Source organism: Vanessa tameamea, chromosome 26, assembly GCF_037043105.1.
Source record: "Vanessa tameamea isolate UH-Manoa-2023 chromosome 26, ilVanTame1 primary haplotype, whole genome shotgun sequence".
Taxonomy (NCBI): domain Eukaryota; kingdom Metazoa; phylum Arthropoda; class Insecta; order Lepidoptera; family Nymphalidae; genus Vanessa; species Vanessa tameamea.
In genome coordinates this window covers 2,961,287-2,984,713 of record NC_087334.1, presented here as the reverse complement: position 1 = coordinate 2,984,713, position 23,427 = coordinate 2,961,287, and the positions used below count along the sequence as shown (strand labels likewise).

The window sequence follows — 23,427 nt, the reverse complement described above, 5'->3', positions numbered from 1 at the left end:
CTAATATTTATTATAAGGATCTGGATTGTTGTGTGATTGTTTAATATATACGCCAATAAGAAGTCTAGTAATCTCGATTTTGCGTACATAGGACGCAAATCAATACAATAAATGTAAAGAAAAAAAAAACGTGACCACTGAAATGGACTGTACATAAATACACTTCATGTTACAAAAAAAACTACAGCAGACAAACTAAAAATGAAGACAGATGAAAGTAGGCTGACGTCACAGACTGAACGACTTACATTTTATAATTATTATTGTATGAGATGTCAACATAAAAGTTTTATATATATATATATGTACGCCTGGAACAAATATAACGTCACATTGACGTCTGCGAAACGTCGGACGGAAAAGACGTCACGTTACAAGATGAATATTGAATTTATATCGCACGATAACTCTCGAAGGGCTGTGATCTCAAATTGGATAAGATATTTTTAAACGGCACGTGCATGTCGTATTCATAGTACTTCCTACGACATAATATTTATGTTAATTCAGCTTCAAATATTTTTAATAATATTACCTTTATTTATATCCGTACTAATAGAGAATACTAGATATTTTATGACATCGTTATCATCACATGACCAAATTTCAAAGATTCCTATTTAAAAGTACAACTGGGATATTTGGCACGAAACCCGTAGTGAATGATAAATAGCCACAATCATTTACCAATACGTATAAAGAATAGGTACGTTCGGTTAGAAAAGCGTGTTGTACAAAACATTAATCGAGGCGGACTAGGATAAGCTTGCCAACTTTATATCAACCAAGTTGTTTGAACCGCCCCGCTTCCTCCTGCCTTTAATCAAAACATTTATATAACTGCGCACCGACGAACTGTCAGGGGTCTTGTTAGCTGGCTTTATTGCACTGGCAACAACGCCTGCCAAAGGGCTATGTAAGCAACTAACATGTGAGCGTCTTGTATACATGTATATCACGATGAAATCGAAGTTTGGCAACGCATTGAGACATGACTCTTTGGGCTTAGTGTCGAAACGTAGATATTAATCGTGTACAAAATAAACTATATAATAGAATTATGTCACACACTAAGACGTGGGATTGACGAATATAGTCGAAATGGAAATAGAATCGTTTCGACAATTTGAAATGACAAGATGCTAAGAATAAACGAATCGTGATGATGTTCACGTGAGGGGCTACTTAAGAACACGATCGTTATAACTTGCCAAATATTGCTTGATAATGACATAACTATTTATCTGATATTTCAAAAACAATCCATGATTGCGAAAAAGTACAAATAACACTACATCAAAGCAAATGATTGCTCACCTATAAAAAGAGGATTTAAGCACTTCATACACTTATGTATATAAAGCGCTTAAATGACGGTGGGAAAACTACCAGCCAAACGAATCCATACGAGGGTAGACGTCAGGCAGGCGACTGGCCTTAAATGTCTGCCAAATCCTATTTCGTGCTAGAAACGCACACAAACAAATCCAAATAAATGAAATGAGAGCAAGAGAATGTTGAAAATCAAATATTACATTACAATGCGAATTCTGCTTCATTGTACATTATCCACGAAGAATCAAAAATTTAGGTATATGGTAATATTTCTTTGGTCGTTGAATGCGTAAAGCAAATTTGAAAACTAGCTCGAAAGGTAAATCTTATCAAATGAAATCTGACGTAACTCGTCGCTCATAGCAGAGCCTAAAGCTACCGTTCTTTGCAAAAAAGCAAAGACATTTCACTTCCTATTCGAACCGAAGGTCAAGCTAAACTTACTTCAATTAACAAGTTTCTGAAGATAACGAGATTATTATCGCGAATTGAATAAGACGACATCAAGGTATTACAGACAAATCGATTTTTATTGGCCTTGTAATTAGAAAAATACTTTATGAAATCTAAAAATTTTCATAAATTTTCGATTCTGTTTCACATTATGAATGATAAATCTCTCTGTCGAAGAACTTTACAAAGAATAAGATATAATTTAAATGTTTATTATTTAATCTATGTTTGACTAAATACGACGTAAATGAAAGCAATTACAGTACCAATCGAAATAACTGTTAGTAAGCGGTTATAAAAGGCAATACAATTTCTGTTATGGAAACAATAACCAAATTGCTTAATGCAGCCCTAAGTAATACAATACGAAATGTTATTACTGTTCGAATGTTACGTTATAATTAGTTTAACGTACGGATAGGTCCACCGTTACCCGAATATAACGGCGGATTTGTATGTTCTTATTGCATTTCTGTAAATAAATCCGATACCAATCGACTATCAAGAAAAAAATTAAATCGATTTTAGACTTTTAATCAGTTATGACTTTAGATTTTTCTGTCCTTTTTTTTCAATATTCATTTAAAGTTTTCCGGCAGTGACCTCGTGATAGCTTTCGATATCATGAACCGACTGCTTCGGACGCTCCCGACCTATTTCAGTCCGCCGGCAGCGGAGCTACGTTTTAAAACAATGAACTGAGTGCGCAAGAACAGGAAAGGTATATTTCCAGGTTGTAAGTCAGAGTGGGACGAAAGCTTGGGCGGGCGTCACGCAGGGAGATCACATAGTACCCGCTGAGTTCTATTTCTGCCCGTCGCAAAACATGTCTCGGAATTCGTTTCTATGTGTCTGGGAACATTAGAAATCATGTGACTAATGACCCACAAGTTAAAAAAAAGTATTGATCAACGTGTGCAGTACACTGTAAGAGTATATTTAGAAATTTAAATAAAAAAAAAACTTTTTTTAGACATTTAATCAGATTATGATGTATTTTCATAATCATAAAATTTAAATATGATGCATCATAATGAATTCTGTAATATATTGCCTTGAGTGACATCATGAGATTACGTAAGTTATGTTAAAACAATTGCCGCCTGCCAAAATTCGTGTATAAATCAATCAGTTTGTCATCGATTGTAGCTTTGATTATAATCTTATACATCATCAATGTACTAAAAAAAAACACTCATATCGTGATCGGTAAAATGCTTGAAAAGTTCAAACAGATGTTTTTATAGAAATAAAGGAATATGTTTAAGATAAAATTTGAGAATATATACTTCTATAATGTTGCTCCGAATCTTCCACCGCGTATAAACAGAGTTAAAAATAACCGATTGTTTCCTTCAGTTTACTGTTCCCACCGCATTAACCTGTAACAGCGGTAAATAATATGATGTAGTACCTCAATAACGGGCTTGTGTAACGTATGTTGAGAACATTTTGGTTATTTGTTTTAGCCGAACGCCGGTGAGCCGGTCGTCCGTCTTTCGTTACTGTAAAGCTGCGTCTCCACCAAACGAAAATAGGCAACTTTTGTGTTGTCAAAATGCGTCGGTGACAATGTTTCTTTGAGGTGTATTAATAAACGTAACTCAACTAAAATTTACACAATATTTCCGAAGAATTACCGAAAGTTGCAAACAGTTTACAAATATTTTAATGAAATTTTACCATAAGATATAATAATACACCGTTTCACATTAATAAATTAAGATATTAACTGCTAGGTACAAGCGGTAACAATTGCAGTTCATTGTAAAGGTAGAATAATTCCGATACATTTCATTAATTTAAAATATAATAGGAACAAAAAAAATTCGAAACAAGTCTGTTGTCTGATAGTTTAAAGCGAAAAAAATAAAAAATAGATGACATTAATGAAAAACGTTCGCAAGAAAATTAAACGAAAGATCGTATTGCGGAAATGCGAGCAACAAATTTTGATGTAGCGCTGATGTGCAAGATGCTTACGATATATTTTAATCTCGGAATTAATATGAGATACGAAATACCTGCGAGCTTTCAATCATAAAGCGTTTATGCCTGGTTTGTTTCTGGTGTGCATGGTTTTAGTTACGTTCTAGGTATACATACTTTATACGCGCATGTTTCCGCTTGGTCGCTCGGCTGTCTAATGGATGTGTGCCTAACCGTAACTGTCCGCGCTTTGGGCTTCGCTAATTAGTGTTTCCTTATAAAACATTTGTACTCTAAACTATGAGATCATATCGATCAAAGGATTTCAGATTGTTTAGACAATTGATTGGTTCAGTTATTGTCACGGACATTCGGGAGTTCTATTCTATTTCGTTGCTGCAAGTTTTGTCTGCACTAGTGTTATATTTTTTATAGTTTTTTCATGGAAAATATAATCATAATTATTTTTATTCTCTCTAGATAATAGGTCGTACGACACGAGTTGGACATTAATTCTGCCGATGTAACTATTCACTCCATGAAGTCGGTGATAACATATCATTTAAAATAGTCAAACGTTAAAGTTGTAACATTTTTCTTATCTCGGTTTATCCCTCAAGACTTTGCAGACGTACAACTTGAGCACTCTTTGAAAATTACTTTTTAATAGGTTTTTAACTTCAACAATTTGCATTTATATTGAATATTTATATTTACGGTACCGTAAATAGTAGACGTTTATAATAGAATAATTATATTCATTGATTTAACTTGTTTTCCCACACATTACTACCATATAACGGTATCATAAAATCGTACTATTAATCGTTCAAATATTATTATTTTCGATGTTGATTTCTCAAATAATGCTCACCCCGTGTTAGAAAGTCAAGACTTATTTCCTTTTAACGTAACGAAATGTTACTCACGGTGGGAACATGCTGGATGTTGGGGAAATGGATGTATCCTTGTTGTGGAGTGGGGTGGAGGATCAGGGAGGTGACGTCACTGGAAATTGATCGGGAACGAAAAACGGGGCCACAACTAAGCCGGCGCCGTCGGCGAAATAAGACTATTTGTTCAACGAGTTTGCCCATATCTTTTAGTTTTGATCTGTTCACATATTTTCAGTTACAAGTTTATCTACCGATCGTAATCTATCAGATTTCTAGATACAAATAGACGTCAGTTGTTTTGTTCTATTTCTTAAATATTTCATTGATTTATTTCGTTAAAAATGTAATACTATAATACTCCTATTTATATATATTTTTAATTGTCGTTCATTTAGTTTTAATCAACGCTAATTTAAGCGACACTTGATGAAAAACTCGTTTACCGTTTTAATGATAACATATAGAAATTAACAATTATACCGTTCATATAATTTGTCAAGTATTAGAAACATAAAATATACGTTTATCCAACGAAAAACGTATATCAGACCAAAATCTGACAAAATAATTTCTGTCTGAAAAAGTAATGTTTATTGTAGTCTTTTAATAACAATAAAGGAAGTTGAATATCATGTGTTAAAAAAGTCTTTATAATAATTTTGACTTATAAAAGAAGTCGTTTTTAAAACTTGTCTACAAATAAAATCTTATTTGTTTTAATGTTATTGAAATAAATATCCAACGTGAATCATATTACAAGATTCAACAACCTCCAGTGGAAAGGTTATTTATAAAATTTAGGATGTACAAGATTAAAAAACTACTTACCTCTCAAAGACAAGGATAAAAATGAATGATTCAAGATTATATTAGTGTTTTTAAGAGCTAATTTAAAAATATTGGAATTTTATAAGTTCAGAAACCGTGAAATTAATACGTTACATTCTTAGTGGGTTGTTGTGCTTGATTATGTACTAGCATTACATTAATTATATTCGGTTTATTTGCACATAATGCTCAATTTGCTGGTAATATGGATATCGACAACTCTATCTACGTATTTGCTTTTACATATCTACGATTCTACCCGCATTCAATTTGTTATAGATTATGTGTATAATAGAGTAATAAAAAAAATATAAAATTAAGGCTGATTCACACTATGAACATATTGATACTCCGTTATGACAAAGATTCCAACACATTCATGTTAAGTATGTTTTTCTCGTATCATGGACTGTCTGATACCTTATCTATGGTCTACATTTATACTTACTAGTATTGCACCGATTGCACGTGGTTGAAATTCATTCAATTTTTATTTTACTAAAAAATCACGTTTGTTTTTGTTCGTATTATATGCATTCTCGTTCATCAGATTGAGTTAAAACATTATTCATTTGTTGGCACTCGCGTGAAGGTTCCTGGCATAGTACCATCAACGTACAATAGGTGGCGGGCGCGGCGTATCGAAGTCAAAATATAAAGACGCATTGAAAATATACTCCATAACTAGTAAAAACCAAAAATTGTATTTTACGAAATGTATTTACTTCTGTCCCTATTGGTCTCGACAGCATATCGGTTGTTAGGTCGAGTACTGAGACCCAAGTCAGATCCCAAAAGTCGACTGAAGGGTTTAAGACAGGTTCTAATCGAGTCTCCTGCAAGGTCCTCGGCTTAGGACGTGGTCGACGTCGAGAGAGCGGGACAATTTTCAATTAATATACTGATTTGGTCTTAACATAAACTCTGTCTTTGAAATCTACTCCCTTTTCAGGTCTAAGTTCTTAATAAGTTATGTATTTGTTTGCCTGCCATTTTTAAGCAATCAGTGCACTGCCATAGTTATAGGTTTGACGAGACATATCGATCCTTTAAATTGTCTTACTATTTATTGCAAATACAGACAGTATTATTAATAAATCTCTCGGCTCTGTTTGAAGGCCACAAGACTAAGGCTGATGTGATCATTCAAGAATTTATATCTAGGTTTAGTAGGTATAAATACAGCCTAAGTGGTGACGTGTCGATTACGCATAACTTAAGCGCCATTTTATGTACGACTTGTCCTTATTATGGTGCTGTTGAGATGATGTCATCCTTCGTAAATACTTCCTCGGAATGACGTCACTGTTCTTAGCACTCTTTAATTCCTTTTACGTGTGATTGGTCTTATCTATGTATTGTTCTTAGATCAAGGGCATAAAAAAGATTGCTTATTCAGAAATGGGGTCGGTTTTATTGATATTTTCTTTTATTGTGCTTGGATGTAGCGAATTATAAATATTACTCTAGATACATCAGGTGGTGGTATCAGTTTATTTATGACAAAGGTAGGCAGACGGGCTAATAGGCCACCTGATTGTATGTGGTCACCACCGCCATAGACAATGGTGCTGTAAGAAAAAATAACTATTCCATACAACTCCAATGCGCCACGAAACTTGGTAACTAAGATGGTCCCTTGTGCTTGTACTAAAACTGGCCCACTCATCCTTCAAACTGGAACACTAGTACTGAGTAATGCTGTTTGGTGAGTTACAACAAAGAGGAGACTATATATATGTATATATGGAAACTCTTATGGTAATCAGCCGAACGGAGTCGAAGTCTTACATTTACAAACAGTTATACCAAGATCCATTTATTATATTAAAGATTTTATAGAGTAATACTATTAAATCAAACAAAATGATTATCCAAATCAACTATGTTTATCAAAAACGATATACATATCCATATTTACGATTTGGAAGTAAGAGTTTTACTATCTGGCTAACTAAATTAATTTAATGATAGTGAACAATATTTGAAAGAACAATTAAACTTTTGCGTTCAAAGTATTCCAGCACGAAATGGCTATGATAGTCATTGTTTACCCTCAAAAGGAACAATGCTGCATTTCACAAAGGCGTTACTAATGAATACAAGCCTTAATATATATGAATAGTATGGTTAGTTTATATGTATGTTGCGGGTTTTGATGAAAACTTAAATGTTGCTTTCGTTGGCTCTTATATCTAAACATACAGACACACACTAAATACTAGCACGTAAACTTTTAAATAAGAAGTGTGACGAGTTTATGCGATTTTGATATATATTTAAAACAGTTAGACAGACTGGCAAATGTGTCCCTTGTTAGTAAGCGGTCACTTTCGCCCATTTAAATTGGCACTATCAAAAATATTAACAATCCCTTACGTCACCAAAGTATTGGGATCCATGTTATATCACATGGATTGTTATTCCTTTACACTGGCCCACTCACCATTCAAATCGGAACACAACAATGCTAGATATTTGTGGTAGAATACTCAGGCAGGTTTACACATATCTCCGGTACCAATCAATATCAAGTTTCCACGATTTAATATTTGTCTTCTACAGTTGTTATTACTAAAACATGTCTAGACGTGTAAGGGAGACAAACTTTCATTTTAGTTAAAGTTATAACACAAAGCGTAAACAATGGATCGCGTCCTTTATTTAAAACTCTGTAAAATATTTTATCGTTCAATTATCTTTTAGCTCTATTTAAATATCGAACGAAATTTATATTATTACTCTTAAAATTTATTAAAAATCTTTTTCAGTCAGAGTTCGTTCGCGCCATGTTAACATTATATAAGATTTTCCTTATACTTTTTGCTAATCGAAAAACAGGTCACGTGTAGGGCGGGCCTGACGTAGGACCATCTATATAACTTGTCAAACACATGCGGCAAGCAGAGTTACATAATATATATGTTTTTTTGTTACAACTCTTTTAAGTTGTTTCATGCACGATATAGGTATATAATTAAAGCCACCATGCGTAACATAACGTACCGTCTCGGGTTCGGTACAGAATTTTAGATAGCTGTGGTGGATGTAGGCCTCTGTTTCTTTTGGGGAGATTATTGGAACTTAATCCATATCACTCATCACTGCTCCAATAGAAAATTGGTGTAAGTTTACTCACAATGTATACTTTTATACTAACATATTAAGCAAATGAAACTCAAGCGGTGCTTGCTATTACTAGCTCATCTCGATGTTATATCAGATGATTGAAGTTGATATTTAATATTTCCACGCTTAATATTAACAAACTGTATACCGAACACATATTCAATTAATTGAACTTTAAACACTTTTCAGTTTGTAGGATGTATGAACTCTACACCTGAATGACGTCATCAAGAACACACACAGACATAGCGCACTCGAAGTTAATAGAGAATGACGTTTAGTTTTTTTTTGTAGTACGTTTCTTTTTATTACATAGATATATTTTTACATGTCCGTTCCATTTACAGATTGATATTTTTTTTTTCGAAACAGACATAGACAATATATATTTTTTTAATTTATATTTCCAATAATCTTATAATAACAAATTCGTGGTTAATCTTAATACTATATTAAATAAATTAAATTATTCGATTATCATGTTAGCAACATGATCAGATTCGTCGTTGAATGAAGACGGTAAACTTACCTTTTTGTGTAAATCAAACTAACTCATTCAAGTAGGTTACGAGCACTATTGAAATGTCTTTTTCAAGGATGTATTTAGATTCTACCGATAACAATCTCAGTATTTACCATTTCTGATAGTTAAATGCAATTGAATTATTATTTATTATATTATATAGACGTAATTGTCGCTTTCGTCCCCAGCCGACCTTCGATAAGATCGCGTTTCTATTCTAAGCGCTTCTGTTTGTTCTGACAATAATTTCAAGTGGATTGAAATTTTCGATGTTCAAAAATTGATTGGAATCGTACTGATTCTTCAAAAACTTGAACCGATTCAAAGATGATCGTAGAATTACTGCCATTTTCATGACATTTACAATATTGAGACGAAGATTCGTTTTGCTGTATACATTGCTATGATTTGAAATGTTAAATTCAAATGTCTAAATAAATAAACTTTAGTATATCATAATTACAGCCGTGGCTGACATTCTCAAAGGAGTCTAGCTATCTCTCTGACTCTTACCATCTGGTAGGACCGCAAATCTGACACAATCGAAAAGACTCTAAGCAAAGGGTTGGCTTTACGTATTTTTAAGGCACAGGAATTTCTCATGAAACATTAAATTCAATAACGTATAATAACACTAGTCTGTCACGATCGTGATCGGTAAACGTAGCGTTTATTAATTTAATTTATATATATATATAACCAATGAAACGTAATGAATCACCGTTGATGTAATCAAATCGACTAAGACACGTCCAACGACTGGAATCCCTTATTGTAAAAGCTTCGACTATATCAAGTGCTAGTGGAATGGAAGTAATAAAACCGAGAATAGCCGTGTGCATCGATTACCAGCTAATGCGATTTGACCAGCCTTGATATCTGGATCTATTCCGGTTAAGTCAAGTTGCGCTGGCTTGCTTTGGGATGCATTAGGAAGTCATATTTTTTATAATTGAATTGTTCTTTTGTACGAATTCATTCAAATATTACTACGATACGATTAATTCATGATTCTTGTGATATATTAAAAACAGACTGAATATGAGTTATTGATTGATTGAGAAATAATTCGTTTGCTATCTATCTATATTTATAATTTCGTTCAAGTCTGCGATAGACCCGAACCCTATCCAAAATTATAGATCGTTAAAAAAATTATGATTTTTTTTAATACACAGACAACACACATCCGCAAAATTCGTACAATCGAGATATTTCGATATTAAATCCATAAAATTCTACGAAGTTCAACGGGCGGCCATGTTTGACATTTACGGGTGCGTTCAGTATGTGTGTTCCAAATAATAATTTCGTGCAGGAGTACGGTAAATTCAATGGAAACTTATCCACAATAAAATATTAATAAATTATAAACTGTAATTGGCATTATTAATCTAATAAATATATCTTCTAACAGATTAAGTCACGAAGAATATTATCATATTGACATTGCCAGTTTGACATTTAGTTTAATCCTGTGACCTGATTCCACAAAGTTATAGGCTCTATACAAAACTCTAGTAACGAAAAAAATATTGAACAAAAATTTGAAGCTTAGGATATTACAAATGATAACGACACTGAATAAATTAATCCGATGACCACATAAAAACCGTATTACATTTCGCTTGGAGCATTACTTATTTCAATTATAGTACAAGGTCCGCATAATTTGATACGTGACAGCGTTTAGTGACGACAGTAAGTGGTGTGGACTATAGATACTGTAGTTATTATATATATTTTACTCTGGCTACTAGCGGTTACACCCGACCTACACGTCACTACTGCGTCCCCTCGGGTTGTAGCGTTTTGTTTATGTGACCTATAACCTTTCTCAATAAACAGGTTGTCCAATTCAAGAAGATCCTTTTAAATCAGCTTTATATTTACTTTTAAAAGGTTTGTGTCAGTCATCAATTTATTGTAGTATTTTATTTTTGCAATTTCTATGTAAAATACATTACAATGTAATTTTATGGACGATGGTATTTTTAATTTTGGTGTATTTATGTGTTCGTGAATACTAATCAACATCCCAAATTCACCTGCCGTCTGATCGAAAACTTTCTTACGCACAGTCATTAAAGCGTAATGGACGATTTGGCACGGTGCCATACCTTTTAAAATTTGCACCGGAGTTTTAATCTAGGTGAATGAGTGTTCCGAGCCTGGAGAAAAGATCAGTAATAAGACATTTTACGTTAGATAAAGACGTTATTTCGGAGGAAGGCGACGGAGATCATTTTTCGTTTGCTGAGAACATTTTACGACGAACAGTTGACAGGAACGATCTATCACCGGCAAAGAATAAGCAAACAAACGTCAAGGAAACAACGTCTTTATGACCAAACACAAAGGGAGCGAAACCGCTTGAAAATGAATTCACTTTAATTACAATATCATTTACAAAAGCGGACGCGAAGTTCGTGTGCATCTTTCTGACTAATTTTCATTTTATAGTTCTGTTGATAATGACATCATATTTTAAAAACACTTGTGCAAATGATTATCTGCAAATATATTTATATTCATTAAACTTTATATAATAATACACACAGCCCTGGTAAACAAGTAGAAAACATAAAAAAATTCAGAAACATTTTCGACCCGACGTTTTGAACACTATAAATACTCTATGAGTTAATTCGACGAATTTATAAAATAGTATATTAGGGTTTAAAAGAAACCGAGGAACCACTCGGCTCCCTTTCAATTATTTACTATCGCTGTTGACGTTCGGATGAACATCGCTCGCAGATTTTATTACGGATTAACGTTTATTACTACAATCGTTGTAAATGTTGATAGCAATTGTTATTACGATTTATAAAAGCACCGATAAAGCAATAATATTTATGTTTCGGAGTCGTATCGCGTGACTGGTTAAAATTATTCCGGATAAACTCATGATTACATATTTACGATACAACACATTTTATTCTATAATTGAATATTCTATTTCAGTACACGCAACTTTAGAAAGATATTTTTTTCTTATGCATATTGAAATTTAAATACATTTTGTTTATGCAATTTAAAATATTTCATCATATTAGAAGCTCATTTTTTTAATTTAAATCATGCCCAAAGTTCATATCCCTTTGTCGTTCACATATACAACAACTTTTACAAGCACTTTTGAATCGTCATTTAACAAACTATTTAAAGTAAAGCTACCACCGGTTCGGAATGTAGATTCTACCGAAAAGAACCGGCAAGAAACTCAGTAGTTACTCTAACATCTAAAAATACAGTCATGTTAGTTAAATACAATTATGATAACAATGAAAAGCGAAACATTGAAATCGGATTAATGAATATGAATTCAGTCAACGTTTCACCTTGTAAAATGAAAATAGAGCGTGATGTATATGATAGCTACCTACCCTTTCACTCATCCCTTAGCATCGAACTTGACCCAGATAATCGATGCATGTTTGATCGAAGCTGATTAAGAAATGAGGTTACTGTGTGTACTTATGTAAGCCCGTTAACCTGAGACCTAGGTCTTCGTCATGTAAAAAAAAAATCATGAATATTATAAGAACAATAGTTGTTTCATTAAGAACAGCCAATATGAGGCGGATTAGCTTCTGTCACATGAACATGGTATTATGAAAATAAATTAAGCGCATGAAAATTCTGTAGTGCCTACATGGTGTGATCCCGTCTTCTTCGGTTAAAATTGTAGTATCTCGGCTCACAAATAGAAACTAATTATCTATACTTCTATACTAATATTTTAAATTTGAAAGTCTCTGTATGTCTGTCTGTCTGTCGCTCTTTCACTACCAAACGAATGAACCGAATTTGATGAAATTTGATACGAAGGAAACTTGAACTCCAAGGAAGGACATAGACTACTTTTTTGTCTAACACATGACAACCGACTCCCTTAAACGCGAGCGAAGCCGCGGGCGACAACTATTTAAGTTATATATTAATCTAGAGCAGAAAAACAAAATAATCATTCGGAGAATAAAGTTTAAACTGTTCTAAGTTTCTCTTCTCTAAATACTGAGACTCAAGCGTTTCTAAGATAATAATTAATACAAGAAAGACGCGCGCATCGAAAACGACATTTAAATTTACATTATATTTACGGCTGCCAATATATCTCGGAAGTTAATTTATAACCATTTGGAATTATATGATAAGTAAATGAACATTATTACAGACATCGTTTTCTTTTTTTTTTAATTTTATATACATAACTGTAATACGAATAATAATTCAAGGACCCCATAGTGAAGAATGTATATATCTAGATACAATTGGATTATTAATTTATTACAACTTTTTTTCCAAACAAATAGACATCGAACGTATTGTATAAAACGATTATCCAATATCTTGAAATAGTAAATATTTATTCACGAGTTAATTTATTTGATGGGAGATCAAAACGATCGAATTCGTTGCTATGTACATAACCCAGTTCGGTAAAGTCAACGTTCTGTACATAGTATCACTCAGGCTTTAAAAAGACCTTCCGTATCGATCTGGGTTCGATGAACCGAGCTTAGCGCTTTATTCGGCAACGACAGAGAATTACCAGCGCTGACACGAAAATTAAATTGATCAGGAACAACGGCTGTAATAAATGACGCGCTATTCACGTAAGCCAGTAACGTCGCTTTTAGTTAGCCCCATTTTCGGAAACGAATGTACGTATTGTATGAGTGTATACAGGTAACTACTTGAATAAAAATGTGGCCATCACAGGACAGTTAATCAAATGACGTTTATTAATTTTTTTTTTTTTTTTTTTTTTTATTTATTTATTTATTTGATCACCAACAAAGTACACACTGATACATGACAGCACACAGTTCATAAAATAAAAAAATAAAAGAAGTGGTACCTCAATTACAGGTGATAACTGCATGAACAGTAAGGCAACATATACATTAAAGCACAAAAAAAAAAAACAAATAAAAGACTAATCAAAATTTCAAGTTACAAAACAAAAAAAACAAAAAAAAACAAAACCATGAATAAAAAATTAATAAACTAAAATAAAATAAACTAAAATAAAATATAACTAAGAAATATATATATTCTATTAATGAAGCAATTAAAGAAGTAAATAAAAATAAAGTAAATGAAATATGTAAAAATACACATAGCAACGAAGTATGTGGTGTCACGCTTACGTGTCACGTTCACACGTCAGGAGACATGAAGGCATAAGAGTGTCATCCCGTCTGCCTTCACGGCATACGAGTTGGTGTTACCAGGCGCGGCAGTAGATGTTCCTCGAAAAGTATTACCTCGAAGCTTTATTTAAATAGAAACGTTTTTTTTTTTTAAAAAGAATGAACTGATTAAAAAATTGGGTATCGAATCGATTGAAAACTCTTTATTTCATCTAATATATAACAATTTATTAAGATATCCAAACAACGGAATAATAAATTATTTAGTGCAAATATAAATAATCATGGCGATTGTTTCCAATGTGTACTAAGAAGTTTTATGAGGTCATCCGGTATCGGAAAATTTAATAATGTCGTAAAGCTCCTAATCCTGGAAAGTTATTTGTTTTGTCTTCAAATAAAGACGGCGCCTGACTCACTGTGTAAGAGTATTTGAGTTGTCGCTAATTACTTTTTGATGAGCAACGTGTGAGTAACAGAGATAATTACTTCGCCATTAAAACTACATAGCAGGTTTCCGGAGTAATTAAAACTGTAACAGAAGATTGTGCACAAGCAGATAACATGGGGAACATTAGAAGATATATTAATGTCACTGGTGCCAATTCGGCCATTCATTCGTTCAACGTATACGATATGTAAACTAAATTAATTAGACAGAACTAAATGTATTAACTAACATTTTTCTTTTAGACGACTTCGCAAAAATATGATGCAATTCGTCTTTTAAGTATATTCCTACAACTCTATCGTTTATTATCCTATATAATATTAATAATTGGGTTTGTGTCAGGTTCTATATAGTTCCAAAATGTTCACATCTTAATATCAATATTTACTTCGTGGTAGGGCTATGTGCAAGCCTATCTGGGTAATTACCACCCATCAGATATTCTACCGCCAAATAACAGTACTCTTTCAGCGCCTTTGTCTATGGGCGGTGGTGACCACTTACCATCAGGTGGCCCATATGCTCGTCCGCCAACCAATGCCATAAATATATATATATATTCAAGTTTCCCTTTGGCGTAGTACGTGGCATAGAAGTACAAGCTAATTTTTAAACTTTCCTAACTCCTGCTATATCAAACAGAATCAACAGCGTTATCAAAAAATAAAAACGACAAATTATCGATGTGGTATTATCTAATAAACAAATTATAATATGAAAGACTACTTCGTAAGTTAAGCATGTCTCTAATGCTAATAGCATAGTAACAAGTTTCTATAAATGTAAGTAGGAGAAATCAATAAATAAGCTCTGCCCATCGCGATACCGATCGTAACATTTTCCGCGCGTTGACTACGACTCACTGATAATGTCACATCGATAGCGTATCTTGGAAAGCTACTCTAAACCAAATAAGGCTATTGAGGGTGCTCTTGAGGCGAAGCTGGCAAATTTACAATTTTTCACTTTATCAATACATCATTAATTACCAATTCTGAAAAGGTCTTAAGGTCAAGTGATAAGTATAAAACTAGTTACTTTTTGATCTGTATAGATTGGTAAGTGCAGTTGAATGTCAGAAAGGTTTTTTGTACTTTAATTGCATGACAATAACTCCATCAAGGAGAACAGTATTCAAATAGCAATAAAAGGCAGAGACTCAGCGGCAGGTAGATGTTTTTTACGCTTTAGCAAAGCGAGCTACGAAATATGTAGCCGAGTTAGTATAATCCTAGTAAATATAATTATATACTACTTCATCACTGTATACGACGATGTTATAACGTTATGTTTTAGTTTTTAATTAATACATACGTAGCAATAATGGTGTAAAATATGCCCAGGATACTAACAAAAGTGTCTAGATAAAATCTTCTCTGTGGTTCGTTTATTAAGATTATTTCTCCCAAAAGAAAACTTTCTACCAAAAATTGCGAGACTCTGAATATTTAATTAATTTCTAGAATGCAGGTCGATGTACGAGACAATATATTATTTTTATATTTGAAACATGCGGGATCAGCTCTAGGGAATTACCCGTATCACTTCGCCGACTATTTTGATTAATTCTTTTAGTTGACTGGTTCAATTATGACGTCAAAATCAAAATATACTTCATTCAAGTTGGCTTTTACAAGCACTTTTAAATCGTTTAACAAACTATATTAAGTGAAGCTACCATCGGTACGGAATGCAGATTCTACCGAGAGTAACTCTTTTTCAACATTTAAAAATACAAAGTCATGTTAGTTAAACACAATTATATACCTAGTATATAAATACAAGTATATAATTCATTCTACCTGGAAGTCAACAAGTATTAGCTCCACGCTTTTTTATCATCTATATAATATTGTATTGAATAATACGCCTTCTGTACCGATGTATTTTTTACAATTTTTTTGAATTTATGAATCGGCAAAGTTAAAATATCAGCGGAATTTTATTATAGAAACGGATACCTTGCCCCAAGAATGAAAGAAGGAGTCTTAGGTCATTATAATAAAGTAGTTTTTAATCTTTATAATAATTGGATTTAATTCAAATGAGGATTGTCCTAATTTATTAATTAATAATGTACATGTCATGTCTTGATCTTTTTCCTATTTAATGTAAAAATATATAATAAATAGTTGATATCCTTGATGGGGAGCCAGGAGACTCCTAGTACAGGGCAACCTAGTTTGGGCTCCTGTCTCCCACTCACAATTCTACTTATTATCAAGACGCATTTAAACTGTAATGTCTGTAATGTGGGATAGAATAAATTATTATTATTATTTAGGGCACCATTCTCAAGGGAGACAAGCTAGGAAGAGCATACTAAATTGCACAAGTATGTGCACTATCAATTGAATTCTTATAATCCATCAAGACCAAAAATAGTTCAGGTGGAGGACCAGCGACTTTACGTACTTTCCGAGAAAAGATTGTTAACACTTTTTTCGGAAAGTTATCACTTAAGTCTGGCCCAACACGAGGTTGAACCTATGACCATTAGACGAACAACGCAAGCAATTCATACCCTGAATCTAGAGTTATATTCTCCAATTAAATGTTAAAATTGCAATGAATATATTGTTTATTCAAAATGGCTACCGACGAAAGGCTTCATAAATTGAATTAACGTTAATTCGTGTCGCATTTAAATATTCTTAGGTATGGCGTGATTATTTCGCTGACATCAAAATTTACAATTATTATTAATAATTTAGCACATTTCAATAAATAATATTTATCCTCTAGTATTACAAATGCGAAATTCAGTTTGATAGGTTTTCACGTCCAAATTACTTGATCGACCACCATGAAATTTTGCATACACGTACGGTAGAGAAAAACAATATTAACAGTCTGTAAATTTCCCACTGCTGGGCTAAGGCCTCTCCCTTTGAGGAGAAAGTTTTGGGGCATATTCCACCACGCTTCTCCAAAGCTTGTTGGTGGATACACATGTGGCCGAATTTCATTGAAATTAGACACATGCAGGTTTCCTCACAATGTTTTCCTTCACCGCCAAGCACGAGATGAATTATAAACACAAATTAAGCACATGAAAATTCAGTGGTGTTTGCCTGGATTCGAACCCGCAATCGTCAGTTAAGATGCACGCGTTCTTACCACTGGGCCATCTCGGCTCTTAAAAGAAATAAAAACCTAACCTCAAACGCGGGCGGAGCCTTGAGCGGAAACTATTACACAAGAAATGCTTTCGTTGATCGAAACTCTTGACAGTTTTTTTATTATTTCAGTCAACACCTCGAACCTTAGAAGTTGCATGAATAAATGACTAATAGATAACTGTACAATGACGGCGTCTTAAATAGGTTTATTGTTTTAGTATTCCTTTTGGTGTCTATGTAATGCTTAAACAATGCGGTCACGTGGGCATGTGTCGGATTGGTATCTAACCAATCATAATACCGTTTGAATAATAACGAAGGATTTAATTCAAATATTAATTAAAGTGCCTCGAACATGTGAATCTTACCAGAAAATAGTGGAATCAAACTCAGGCCGACATCGGTTAATTTTAGTGTTATTAATTTGTTTGTATGAAGTAATTTACTCATACAAGTTGGGGAACATTCATGAGGAATTTTGAGGTTTTGGATGAGAATCTGCTACATGTGTATCAACCAACCATCATTTGAGCAGCTTCACGCTGGCAGAACAAACACCAAAGCCATCTTCATAAGGGATTAGGAAACCTTTGACAAGCAATGTGACATTTCAATGCTGTATACTATATTTTATTATTTTAATAAAATATTGGTATATCGTTGACCTTATTCTGGGGCAAGCTTATTCTGGGGAAACTGAGTAGGTAATGTCACGCGAAGGCCGTATGCGAAGTACGCACGTCATATTTACATGAACTTTTACTACTTTTCCAATACGTGTTAACAAAAAATATTAAACAGTCTTTAATCATGGAGCGTTTTTAATATTATTTTATTTAAATTATTAAGGACTACAATATAATTGTAATAACAGACTTTAAATGGTGAATTAATAAATAAATGAATAATTACTGTTTTTTGTAATTAAATAGTTTGTCGTTGCTATTGAACAGCATATAAAGGAGACGACCATTTACGTCTGGTGTCTTTTACTTATATATAAGGTTTTGGGACTGCGTTTAGATTTATTTGAGTGCGTCTTCGAAAAATGCGGCTAGATTATATAAAGTGGTACAAACCATCTGTGGGCGATGTGTAGAGCTTTTTGCACAAATCCTGAGGTCCGCCGAGCGCGTTGATCTTGGCTAGCCCCTCGGCTCCGCGAGTTTCCATCAGCTCGCGCAGCTGCCGAAGGGTGACGCCATATTGCGCCGGCCGCCCCTCCACCGTAGCCATGGTGCCGGGCTCGCGGCCGCCGCCCGCACCACGCCCGACCACCCACTAGATCTGAAACAAAGTTTATTTTAACATAGTCAAGTATTCTTTAGAGTTTATAACAATATTTTACTTCTAATTTTTGTAACCTAGCAAACAATCTATTTTTAGAAAAATATATTACTAAGTCCGATTTATTTGGTCACGTTGATAAAATTTTCGTTCAATATTTGTCGGGTAGGTTGAAGAAACTATAGGTATAAAATATACCTAGGGAATTTTCGGATTAAAATGTCATATTCTATATTTAAATCCGTAACTACCCGTTGTAATTAAACCACCCCAGAGAGATCTGATTAACACAGATTTATGCGGTATCCAAACTGTTTTTAGAAGTGGATTCTCTGCATAATTCAAGAGCTCTTTAATTACGGTAGCATCTAACAATTCACTGTTGTTTTCTCTATCACCTCGATTGCATTTTACTGTCACGCAGTGAATAATTAAACAGGGGGAGGGAGGGAGAAAGGGAGATAGTGTGACATCCAATAGAGATAAGAGATGCGTCGCCCTACATAGTACACCAGACCGTTCAGAGGAAATTATTGACATTTTACGTCATCACATAGCGCTGAGTTGCAATAATTCTTTAGCTGTGTTATTTCTACATTTATATCAAATAATTTATTATATAAACAGGAAAAGATTAATTAGTTCAGTATCTTTTCGACGAGTTTTGAATTCACGACGATTGTATTCAATTTCATAAAAAAAAAATGGGAAGAGTAAAGAAAAAATGTTCAAGACATGAATTTTTTAGCCATAAAAATCGTATCAATTGTAATTCAATTGATTACTCGCACAACCATCCATCCAACCATAAATCTTCAAATACTAGATACTGAAACTGGATAGTGGGAAACGCAATCACTTATTAAGTAGCGTCACCATTAACCAGTCACAAAGGCATATTTCACCTATCCTCTTGATGGATCTCATAAATCTTCGAAAATACGCTTTTGGTAATTTATTGAATATTTACATTACTTGTTATATCAATGACTGACGGCCTAACCTATAAATGTTATTAAAAGGTAGTAAAGCAGTGCTATGTCTCTTTCAAATCTATGATGACAGAAAGAGACACGTCTATAATTAAAGTCATAAATGTTAAAATGCTATGTACAGCAATGAGGGAAATTATATTTTTTTCATACATCGATTCCTTATTTAATTGAAAAATATCCACCGGCAAAATTTCAATCACTGTGCGTTTTATATTCGCGTTCGAGCCAGCCAACTCAGAGGAAACGCTTTGAAGTCACGACACAGAGCAATCTAATTCCATTATAAATACAAACAGACTACAATACACGTAGCTGTTAATTAAACAGACAAAAAAAAAAAATTAAACAGAACACACCTGTAGCCTGTTAGCGGTCTTTACGACCCATAAACAGAACTGACGGATATTTGTTGCAGTACCCTGCATATTTTAGGAGAGTTAATAAAAAGCCTGTTCTCGTACGCTTTTACACGAAAAAGGGACAAACGTTACTATTGTGTGCAATAAATTTAAAAGACAACTTGCAAAATATATCGTAACTCTCTCTTTTGGCGTATTTTTAAATGGTTCAAATAAAACTTATGTTATATTTAAAATCAACTAAACGTATGGAATGGCAGGAATCGCATTTGAATGATTGAAACTTTTTAAAGAGAAGTCAAAATATAGACACGAAGAAGTTCCACTACCTTTTATGAATACACAAACGTTTCGAGAGGAAGTTTAGAATTCTCAGCTAATGGCGAAGTATAGAAATATACGCAACGTATAAACTACTTTTTAAAGTATAAAGTTAGATATGATACTCGTTGTGAAACACATTTAACGTTTCGACAGAAATTAAATGTATAAATATACATATTTTTATTATTTTCTCTCTCGATTTAAAGATAATTTTGAAAATAGAGATGAATGTAATTTTTTTGTAATTGATGTTATATTTTCATTAAATAATAATATTTACATTATAAACTGACAACAATCTAGAGAAACTAAACTACCATTGAACTTTTGGTGTGACAAACAAATTTGTAGTTTTTCTTTGTCTTTCTTTTGTTTCTTCGTATAATTACTATTAAATAAAAAAAATTTTTTAGAGATCTTATTATATAGTTATTGTGCTATTAAACTAAACACTACTAGTGGGGAGGTGACAAGTGGCACCCGCTAGTACAGCATCGAGGTTGAGTGTCTTTGAACAGCCGGCAATTAGGTCGGTTGAGTGCCTATCTTTGTTAGATTTTGCACGCTTAGTACTTCGAGTCAAGATCCTTTGAAATTCACTGATTTCTAACATTCAATGCATATAAGTAATGTAAATACAAAATTTACGTTTCCCTTAACAAGTCAGCATAATGAAGTGCTTTTCAAAATAGCGTTATTACGAACGACTTCATAGTAGAAAATATTGCGATCTACTATAAATAGTTAAGGGTTTTCAATAATCTCAGTTGCATTGGGTGTTTTGTGATTTTTTGAAAACTGTAGCTAAAGTTTGAGACTGTATTACTCTGCTGAAACAAACTTTGAGCAATTCAATAACTCGAACTTTATTTGACTTTCCTTGAAATAAACTGTTTAAGTACAGTCAGAGAATATATTGTATCTGCCAGGGGAATGGATAAAGTAATTTTAAATAAACTTATTCAAAACATCACGGTTGCTGTATCTCTTGAGATGGTTATCGAATTAATACAATAGCTAATTCAGGTGTTAATATCGCAGCATGTGTAGAATTCTGGTCAAATGGGTCAATCATCGTGTTCCAGCAAACTTGGCACGATCGGGCAAACAAACTTGATTGAAAGCGCCCCAAATCAATCTGCACTAATCGATGTTAGATCAGGTTTAAAAGAAGAATTGATACCTAAAGGTCATGTTAAAGTTTAACAAGGTGGTATTACCGTACCTGTAAGATCGATAACAGTTAAGATTAATTGAAAGATAGTACTGCAGATTTGAGAGTTAGGTTTGATTATATAATACAAAGTATTTCTATAAATAGATAGCCATGTACTGATAAATGTTTTAAATTCAAATGAAACAAAATAAATGTTCTAAAAATAAAGACTAACAATGGGACTTTTAAAGGTACAACCATTGGTCTACGGTTTCCTCCCCTTTTGATGGAAAAGTTTCTGGAGCTTATTCTAACCCGATAAAGGTTTTTATCTGACAAAAGCAGGTTAATAAATAAATAATGAGGAATTATATTATCCTTCATCAAATTCTATAATTAATAGAAGTTTAAATCTTAAAGTGAAAAGGGTAACAGAATGTAACAAATTAACGTTACATTATCCAACGCTGTGTTCTGAAACATTAATATCGCTTGCTCAATTACATTTATATACGAAAGAAGAACAAGGACAGACTTCCACTATTGTACGAATAAACAATAAATCTACAATAGATACCGAAATTACAGTTCGCATCCAGAAATACATTTGAAACACATCAATGACGCAACCGTCCAGTGAACTCTTAAAACAAAGGTAAAACTTTTCTTGAATAACAAATTCAGTTTATATTATCTGTTTTATTGTTAGACTCAGATTCCACGTAAGCCACAAATCACGGGATCTCGATTACTTTTATTCTAACTTATCCAGTTTTACTATTGTTCAAGAATAACATTGCAAATATTTTCTAAGCGTTGTTTCATTTTAATAAAATAAAACGTCTACAGTTTCTGTATTATTCAGCAAGATGTCGTAATGGCTTTCTATATTATTTTTTAAAGGATATAAAATCCCAATATTAAAGTAATGAAAATCCTTTAAAATTATTTGTTAGACAAGGTTATTAAACGAATATATATTCTACATTTTATATGATTACTTTAAACAATAACAGACGTACTGTCTGTTAATGTTTCAAAGTTGGGCTTAGGCTTTGTTTTTAGCGGCAAAACACAAAAGCACATTTAAAGCACAATTTCACTAAATTCTATCACCCATTCTAAGCACTGGATCATCTCGGCTAAAACACTATTAATTCTGAAACCTCCATATTCCTAACCAAACTAATATAAGAACCTATCGCATAAATAACATCCAAGTCATGATTTCCAATTGGAAAAACGTTACCGTTTAAAACTGGATTCCAATGAGAAAAGTCGGTAAACAACATGGCCGTTACTCTACTTGACAGAGTACTTTTGTAAATGTTGCTGTGAATTTATTGTCCTATACGAGAAACAACAAAGAGCCTACAACACATTATTGGATTAGAGAAATGACAATTTATAGCGAGTGCTATTTACTAAGTTATATAAACACGATATTTAAAAAATAAAAGGCAAGAACTATCACAAAC

At 33.1% G+C, this 23,427-nt stretch overlaps 1 protein-coding gene across 11 annotated transcripts in view; it reads right to left on the bottom strand.

Moving 5' to 3' along the window:
- Positions 1-23,427, bottom strand: part of Pmca (plasma membrane calcium ATPase) — a 172,159-nt gene that overhangs the window by 42,844 nt on the left and 105,888 nt on the right. For all 11 annotated transcript variants that reach the window (XM_064219169.1, XM_064219170.1, XM_064219171.1 and 8 more), the window contains one exon: positions 18,908-19,115. In XM_064219169.1, coding sequence (XP_064075239.1) covers positions 18,908-19,064 — 157 coding nt within the window. In that variant the 5' untranslated portion in view covers positions 19,065-19,115. The remainder of the gene's footprint in view (positions 1-18,907; positions 19,116-23,427) is intronic.